The sequence below is a fragment of the Danio rerio genome, chromosome 9 (genome assembly GCF_052040795.2).
Source record: "Danio rerio strain M-AB ecotype USA chromosome 9, GRCz13ab, whole genome shotgun sequence".
NCBI classification, from domain to species: domain Eukaryota; kingdom Metazoa; phylum Chordata; class Actinopteri; order Cypriniformes; family Danionidae; genus Danio; species Danio rerio.
The window spans coordinates 1840130-1850000 of record NC_141029.1 but is presented as its reverse complement, the minus strand read 5'-3'; the positions used below and the strand labels follow the sequence as shown (position 1 = coordinate 1850000).

Sequence of the window (9871 nt, the reverse complement as noted above, 5' to 3'; positions counted from 1 at the left end):
CCTCTGGGAAATCGAGCTCTTTTGTGGTCTATCCGTGACGTACTGGGAGTGTTTGCGAGTTTATTAGCTTCCCAGTTCGTAGAATCACCTCATCACGTATCTTCCAGTAATTAAACCATTGCATGGGTTTCCAAGCAACCCTGCAGCTGCGCCCTGTACTGTGAAGGTGAGTGTATGTGTGTGTTTGTATGTGTATATATGTGTGTGGGTGAGTGGATTTGTGTAGATGTATGTAGATGAGTATTTTATATATATATATATATATATATATATATATATATATATATATATATATATGTGTGTTTGTGTGGGTGTATGTTTTGTGTGTGACATGTGCATTGAATCAGTCTGTATGTGTGCGACTGTGTGTGAATGTGTGTTTGTGTTTATGTGCATGTATGTTTGTGTGTGTGTGTGCATTTGTCCATCTGTGTATGATTAAACACCCGTGTGTGTATTTGTGTGTAATTGTTTGTGTGTGTACAGGTGAATGTTACACTATCTGTTGTGTATGTGTGAACCTGTGTGAGTTATCTACCATCTGCTACTGTGTGTGTTTTTGCATCTGTGCGTGTTTGTTTGTGTGAGTGAGTGAGTGAGTGTGTGTGTGTGCGCTTCTGTATGTATATGTATGTGTGTGTGTGTGTGTGTGTGGGTGGGTGATTGGGTGGGTGGTTGAGTGAGTGTATTTGTGCATCTGTGTGTGTTTGTGTGAGAGTGTGTGCGTGTGCAACTGTGTTTATGTACATGTATGTGTGTATTTATGTGTGTGTGTGCTTCTATATATATATGTGTGGGGGGGGGGGTGAGTGTGTGTATTTGTACATCTGTGTGTGTTTGTTTGTGTGAGTATGTGTGTGTGTGCGTGTAACTGTGTTTATGTACATGTATGTGTGTATTTATGTGTGTGTGTGCTTCTATATATATATATGTGTGTGTGGGGGGGTGTATTTGTACATCTGTGTGTGTTTGTTTGTGTGTGCGTGTAACTGTGTTTAGGTACATGTATGTGTGTGTGTGTGTGTGCTTCTATATATATAAATATGTGTGTGTGGGTGGGTGAGTTTGTGTATTTGTACATCTGTGTATATTTGTTTGTGTGTGTTTGTGTGTGCGTGCAACTGTGTTTATGTACATGTATGTGTGTATTTATGTGCGTGTGTGCTTCTGTAAATATATATACACATGTGTGGGTGAGTGTGTGTATTTGTACATCTGTGTGTGCGCTTGTGAATGTATGTACGTGTGTATTGTCTGCTTTGTTTGTGTGTGTTCCTGTATGTTTGTGTGTGTGTATGTTTGGGCATTTGTGTCAAATCTCACAGGATAGATCTGTGTGTTATTTGTGCATGTGTGTGTAATTGTTTGTATGTGTACCTGTGTGGGTTCTACATTGTCTGCTGTGTGTGCATGTGTACCTGTGTGATTTCTCCCGCTCCTCCTCCGTCTGCTTCAGGTGTGTGTGTGAGCGGTGTGCTGCGCGGCAGGAACTCTCCGGTCTCCTCGTCGAGCTGCAGCTGAGCCAGCAGTGTCTTCTCCTGCTCCTGCAGACGCTCCTGCAGCTCCTGCTCCTCCTGCTCCCTCCGCCTGCGCAGCTCCACCTCCTTCTGCCGGTAGCTGAAGTCGAACACCTCACGGCCCGCGCCCAGATCCACATCCTGCCGCCACAGGATATCGATCAGATCCATGTCCTGCAGAGAAAACAGACATCAGAGGTCAGGCATCACACACTAGGGCTGCACAATAATATCACTTCAGCATGGATATCACACTGTGTGTGTGCGCGCGCAATAGTCATCACAGCATACACAATGTTGAGTTGGGATTACAGTATTTAAGAATACAAGAGATTTGTAGAGTCACTGCAAAGTATAACAATATCAGAGTGAAACTTTATCCTGTGCTTGTGTTTTAAAGGCATTTGAGGAGAGTTTAAAGTCCCCATGAAATCAAAACAAACCATATTAACTTTGTCAGCTCACATTGCTAGTTTAATGATGAACAATTCATCTGTGCATGTCATTAAGAAACAAGTGTTTGGCCTAATAATTAAGATCTGAAAATGCACTCCCTCTTTGTTTTCAGCTAAATCCTCAGATTAGGTCAGTCAGATATAGTGGGCGTGGTTAACATACTTAACCACGCCCCTCCAGCTGTCAGTTATGACAACAAACAGAAATGGTGAGGAGGAGGAGGCGTCTGCTAGGCTGTCATAACTCTCCTCAAACCCTTTTCCCCGTCTTTCTGAATGAAATGCCTACTTTATGACATCCAATCAGCTCGCAGTAGAGCAAAACAAGCCACTCCCACTGTTTTCTCATTTAATATTCAGTTTTTCTAGGAGCTGCATCACTATTGACCTTATTCTAAAATGCGGAAGTGCGCCTGTTTTCGCGATTGTCTTAGAACTTCCGTTTCAGTCGCCAATGGAGAAATGACAAGGAATAATAAACGGCAAAAACGGTCAAACTACTTGCTCTACAAACAAATGTTTGCATGACTATACAGACCAAGTAGAATAATATAACAAGGAAATATCAGTTTGCAACATCAAACAGGGAAACGAGCAGTTTTTAATGTCTAAAAATGAATGGAAGTGAATGAGACCGGAAGTCTCGTGCCAAAAAGGTTCAAATGGCAGCGCCCGCTCATCTGCGGAAAATAAGGTCAATACAGAAAAACAAATGGTCGCAGCTTCCAATACAGCGAAGACTATAAAGTGTTATTTTAACATAATATTAATTCTATCTATCTATCTATCTATCTATCTATCTATATATATATATATATATATATATATATATATATATATATATATATATATATATATATATATATATATATATATATATATATATTAAACATACATATTAATACTGTTTGACTCTGGAATACCATAAAGCAGAGTTTATTTGTTTATTTTACTCATTCTTTGCTCTATTATTATTATTATTATTATTATACTTGCTTACAATTATTATTTTTATACATGATTCACACCATAACAAAATCACCCTGATTAATATAAATACAAGATTTGTTTTCCAAATAGAGATACTCAAGCCATCTAATAAAACCGTATTCATATTGCAATATGTAGATAGGTGCAGAGAGCCGCGTTTTAGGCAATGTGTGTTTCAATTTCAGTTATTCAGCACTGATGTTTAATAAATAATCATAAATAATAGATAGTGTCAAAGATCAAATATTTCCCAAATGATGTTGGACAGATTCAGGATTTTTCCACAGTATTTTCTATAATATTTGTTCCTCTGGAGAAAGTCTTATTTGTTTCATTTTGGCTATAATAAAAGCAGTTTTTAATTGTTTTAAACCCATCTTAAGGTTTTTTTATTGCTGCAATGAAAGCTTACTGCAATGAAACATTAACGATTATATTTTGTCCCTAAAGAACTAAGATTAGTGTGATTGAGCATTTTTAATTGCTAAAGTAAACCTCAAACAAGTTATTACAGCTAACATAAAGTCTTAAACACACAAGACTGGCCTTAAATCTTACATTTTTAGGTGAAACAGCAAACATTAAGCTTTAATAACCAAGTGAGAAAATATTTCATCTTAATCATAATAATCCATAAGAACCTGATATTGCATGGTATTGTATTCTCAAAACAAGATTTTTGGGGTTAAAACTAAGATTGTAACTCTTGACTTGATAAGGAGTTTTTGGAGTGAGTGTGATGAAGCGCAGCGGTGATGAATAATGCACGCCGCTTCTCCTTTTTCATCCATCTTCTTGGAGATCCACAAAAACCCTGGTCCGCCCACACAAACACTCTGCTTGGGTTACTATAAACATTAGCGGCCGATTTAAAGGTCAAAACCTAAATGTCAGGATGAAACGGAAGTTAAGATTGTCATTTTTTACCATATTGCAACATATTCATTCATTTTCTTGTCGGCTTAGTCCCTTTATTAATCCGGGGTCGCCACAGCGGAATGAACCGCCAACTTATCCAGCCTTTTTTTTTCTTCCATTTTTACATAGCGGATGCCCTTCCAGCCTCAACCCATCTCTGGGAAATATTGTGACAAATATTCATTGGAAACGGACCTGAAATTACAAAAAAAAGTCGAACGGTGCATGATTTTGTACTTTGTGAACCGATTGGAAGATGTGTGTTGCTAACAAGACTGATGAATGGACGAAAGCAGGACAAAAACAAGACAAGCACTGATAGCCTGGCTTAAATAATGATAGCTGAGCCCTAAAATAGAAATAACCCGCCATAAATGATAATAGCCTCGCTTTAAACGACCAATAGCCAAGCTCTAAAAGACTTATAACCTGCCTTAAATGGCTGATAGCCATAATTCTGAACAATACACACGTCAGATGTTTAAACAAATCAAAGATGTGAAAGCAAAAGCATCTCTTCTACATTATGCTGAAGTGAAAGTGTGCTCGATTATCAGTTTTGTGCTCTGCATTAATTAACTTAATATATCTATAAATATTAGTGCTGTCAAACGATTAATGCAATATAAAAGTCTGTATTTGCATAATGTACTGTGTATAAATATAGTGTATATACAAAATTAAACATATATAAAATACAAAACCAAAATCGTTTATATTTATATATAATTTGTATTAGATATAAATATTTAATTGATAAATAAAAGTTAGTATTTACATAATGTACTTGTACTCTGTAAATATATATATATATAAAGAAAAAACAAAATTGTCCATGTATATACAATATGAACTAGATATAAATATAATACTATACTATATATGTAAATACAAGCATTATTTTGGATGCAACTGATCTTTTGACAGCACTAATGATTATTTAAAGTATATTAAAATATTAGCTTCAATTAATTGCATTTATTTTAGTCTTATTTTAAAAGAGTGGCCAGTTCATCTTCATTCCAGCGTCTCACATTTTTCTCTTCTTCACTAAAAACACATTTCTGCTCATATTCTGCAACAAATACAGTTCATACTACATTAAACTCTTCCTACAGCTCATACTGCGCAGCACACTCTGCATTTTTACATGTTGTGGTGTAAAACAGCCCTATAAAGATCTGGAGGAGTGAGCAGCGGCTCCAGCCAATCAGCAGCTCCGAATCAAATCCACCCGCCATGCTGTTTTAACTACACAGAGCAGAGAGTTTATTAAACACAAGAGCAGACAGAACAACAAATCTGCATTTTCACATCCAGCAAGATCATCAGGCGGCTTTTCTCATCAGGGTTTTCATTAAGCACTGCGTGCGAGTTATATACACTTCCTGGCCACTTTATTAGGTATACCTCTCTAAATGCTCGTTAATGCAAATTTCTAATCAGCCAATCACATGGCAGCAACTCAATACATGTAGGCATGTAGACATGATCAAGACGATCTGCTGCAGTTTAAAGGGGAAGAAAAGGGATTTAAGTGACTTTGAATGTGGCATGGTTGTTGCTGCCAGACGGGCTGGTCTGAGAGTATTTCAGATACTGCTGATCTACTGGGATTTTCATGCACAACCATCTCTAGGGTTTACAGAGAATGGTGCAAAAAAGAGAAAATGTGTACTGAGGAAATGCTGCCTGCTCTGATGAGTCTCCATTTTTGCTGCCACATTCGGATGCTCGGGTTAGAATTTGGCCTCAACAACATGAAAGCATGGATCCATCCTGCCTTGTATCAGCGGTTCTGGCTGGTGGAGGTGGTGTAATGGTGTGGGGGAGACTTTCTTGGCACACTTTGGGTCCATTAGTACCAATTGAGCATCAACGCCACAGCCTACCTGAGTATTGCTGCTGACCATGTCCATCCCTTTATGAGCTCAGTGTCTCCATCTTCTGATGGCTACTTCCAGCAGGATAACGCAGCATGTCATAAAGTGTGAATAATCTCAGACTGGTTTCTTGAACATGACGATGAGTTCACTGTACTTAAATGGCCTCCACAGTCACCAGAGCTCAATCCAATAGAGCAGCTTTGAAATGTGGTGGAATGGGAGATCATGGAGATTGAGTGAATAAATCTGCAGCAACTGTGTGATGCTATCATGTCAACATGGAGGAATATTTCCAGAGTCTTGTTGAATCTATGCCATGAAGGATTAAGGCAGTTCTGAAGGCAAAAGGGGTCCAACCTGGTACCAAGGCGTACCTAATAAAGTGGCCAGTGAGTGTACCATTAATTCTAATACCACAATAACTCGCTTGAATTTGTTCAAAAGGGCCCATTTTGTAATTTAATGACTAAATGAGTGATGACGAATCCACCAGTACTGATGCAATGCCGAAATTTCCAGGAATGTGAAAAGAGGCTGTGAAAATACTGACACGTAAATTACTGTAAAAATACCTTTAAGTAAATGCGCTCCGGCAACATTCTGAAACAGAAACACTACACTCTAACTAGAAGCCCCATCGAGTGCTTTGAAGTGTGCATTTTTGCTCAATTTGTGTCGTAGTTGGAACTAAAACATTAAGAAGGGGTGGGGCATAGGGTAGCTCCTCCCCTTTAAAAAAACAGCTCTGCCAGTGAGAGTGGATTAGCTCAAGCACTTATAATGAAAAGCCAATGAGAAGAAAGGGGCGGGGCATGTCCTGTAAAGGTTGCTATGGTTATCTAGGTGGTTCCTAGGCAGTTGCTAGATTGTTGCTATGTTCTTATTGGTTCCTATGCAGTCACTAGAATACTCTGGGTGGCTGCTATCCAGTTGCTAGGGTGTTTTGCATGATTACTAGTTTGTTTCCAGCATAATTAGCATATTATTAGCATGCTGAATGCATGATTAACATGTTTTTAGCACACTGCTAGCATTATTATCGTGTTATTATCATGATTCTATCCTGATTAACAGGTTGTTAGCATGATTCACGTAGCCTGTTTGTTATTAGCATGATTAGCATGTTATTAACATTGTTCTAACAGGATCATGAGTTATTCCATTAAAAGTCCATGCCATTGTACAAGTAATCTGTATGTATAATCAATATAAGTTGCTAGGCAGTTGTTTGGATGAAATAAGTCGTTGCTAGGGTAATCTAGGTTGCTAGGCCAATGCAAAGGTGTTGCTGTGTGGTTCCTTGGTGGTTCCTATGCGGAGTAGTTACTATGCTGAAAAAAGTTGCAATAGGTGTTTAATCAGTAGCGTGATTGCTAGTATGTAGCATAGTTAGCGTGTCCGTAACGCATTGTTAACATGGTATTAGCATGTTGCTAGCATGATTAGCATGTTACTAAAACATTGCTAACATGACTATCATCTTAATAAAGTTTTCAGTATGATTAGCATGTCAAAAAAGCACGATTAGCCTGTCACTAGCACATTGCTAGCATGATTAGCATGTCATCCTTTTTCATATTCTCCTATTCTTTTTATTCATCCATTGACAGTCCATGCAGATCAAATGTTCAAGGACAAAATATTATCGTACAAGTAATCTGGATGGATCAAGATCAACAAAAATAATTAAATAAAATTCAAGAATACTTTATCAAAACATTTAGCAAGTTTTTAAATGGCATTTTTTATGTCAAACTGAGCAAAGTGAAGCTGATATCCTTAAAATAGACTAAATTTAATAAACACTGAATGTAAATAACCATTAACAAAATTAAATATGAATAAAGTTGCTTATTTTGGTTCAGCTTGTTTTAGTTCACATACTAATATAACTAAAATTAAATACTTTTTTTCTTATACACATATACAGTAGAGAAGCTTTCAAAAAGTACTACAAAACATAAACTACTAAACCTTCCACATAAAAGCAGAAGTGAAAATAAAGTCTATTTCAACACAATAATAATAAAGAAATGATGTCTTACTCCTCTGAATGACATGGCGGTGACTAATAACCCAATTGTAGTTTTTGGGTAATCATTATTGGGTGGTATAACTGCAAAACAAGTGCATGTTTCACATCCAAACATGAGACATTTACAAAAATAAAACTCTTCCTGGAGTCTTTTTTGGCTCATAGTTGCAGGAACCACCAACTCTATTCATCAGCAGTGTCTGAGGAATGAATTACCATAGACTTTCACCTCATCTGCATTTATTTACGGCAGAGAAGCTTTGCATAAACCGTCTGCAATGCTGCATGGATCTGTTCCTGAGGTCAGAACATGTGACAGGAGAAAATCAGCTTCCTATAGTTCAGATCACGAGGCCCAGGGGACTAAACAGAGCAGAAGTGTGTACTGAGGAACTGCACACTTTTGAGGAAGTGTATCTCGCAATCAGTTCATCTGACATCACAGATATCTAATAGACACAAAACTGCCCACCAAAACCCTGACCCTGCCATTTGGACAGTTTATGCATCATTTAATTATTAGTCTTTTGTGTTATGTGTTTTAACTTGCAATAATTAATGAATAAAGCATGCCCTTATTTGCTGGAAAATTCAGAATATCAAGCATGTACAGCAGTAACTCCTATAATTACACTGATAAACTGCCAACCCTAACCCTAACCCTAACCCGCCCCCATACCCAACACTTAACACTCTAACAAGGCTACTAAACTTGTCTCTAACCTTAACTTAACCAACTTTTAACTTTAAACAGACTGCTAATCCTCTCTTAGGTTAATCCTCTATTAGGCTAATCAAATCCTAGGTTGACCAACATTTAACTTACCAAGAATATTAAACCTGTCTGCATTCTTAACCTAACCAACTGTTAACTCTACCAACTCTACTAAGCCTGCATCTAACCTTAACCAACCATTACTTCTACCAACACTTCTAAATCTGTCTTTAACCTTAACTTAACTAACATTTATGTCTGCCAAGGCAACTAAACCTGTTTCTAACCAGCTTCAATAACGTTTAACTCTACCAAGACGACTAAACCTGTCTCTAACCTTAGCTTAACCCACTTTTAACTCTACCAAGACTTCTGAACCTGTCTAATCTTAACTTAACCAACCTTTAACTCTACCAAGACTATTACATCTGTCTAACATTAACGTAACCAACCTTTAACTCTACCAAGACGACTAAACCTGTCTAATCTTAACTTAACCAAGTTTTAACGCTACCAAGACTATTACACCTGTCTAAACTTAACATAACCAACTTTTAACTCTACAAAGACTAAACCTCACCTTGAGCAAACTTTAACTCTACCAATCTACTAAACCTGTCTCTAACCCTAACTTAACCATTGTTTAACTCTCTCAAGACTACTAAACCTTACACTGAGCAAACTTTAACTCTACTAAGCCTTCTAAACCTGTCTCTAAACTTAACTTAACCAACTTTTAACTCTATCAACACTACTAAACCTGTCTCTAACCTCAACTTAACCAAACTTGAACTCTCCCAAGACTACTAAACCTTACATTGAGCAAGCTTTAACCATACGAAGTCTACCAAACCTGTATCTAACCTTAGCTTAACCAACCTTTAACTACCAAGACTACTAAATTTTACTATGAGCAACCTTTAGGTCTACCAAGACCATTAAACCTTACCTTAACCGAACTTTAACTCTACCAAGACTATTAAACCTGTCTCTAACTTTACCTTAACCAATGTTTAACTCTACTAAACCTTATTTTAACCAACTTTTTAATCTATCAAGACTAACTTAACCAACCTTTAACTCTACTAAATCTTATTTTAAACAGCTTTTATCTCCACCAAGACTACTAAACCTGTCTCTGATCTTAACTTAACTAATCTTTAAATCTTCCAAGACTATCAAACCTGTCTCTAACTGTAAACTCTTAGCTCTACCCAGACTAAGACGCACCTAAAAGCAGGCTGAAGTGGTCCTAGTTTCCTCCAGATCTCCTCAGAAGCCTCCTGTTGTGTTTAGATGTGATTTTCGACTGTTGTAGCTGTAAATGAATAACTGAAATAATTCAGCGTAGTGAT

The 9871-nt window shown here is 37.3% G+C and overlaps 2 protein-coding genes across 4 annotated transcripts in view; one reads left to right on the top strand and one right to left on the bottom strand.

Moving 5' to 3' along the window:
• The window catches only part of hnrnpa3 (heterogeneous nuclear ribonucleoprotein A3), a 61664-nt gene that overhangs the window by 33781 nt on the left and 18012 nt on the right, over nt 1-9871 (top strand). The window lies entirely within an intron of this gene.
• Nucleotides 1-9871, bottom strand: part of nfe2l2a (nfe2 like bZIP transcription factor 2a) — a 29492-nt gene that overhangs the window by 13349 nt on the left and 6272 nt on the right. For both annotated transcript variants that reach the window (XM_087266053.1, NM_182889.1), the window contains 1 exon segment: nt 1419-1691. In XM_087266053.1, the coding sequence (XP_087122179.1) occupies nt 1419-1691 (273 nt within the window).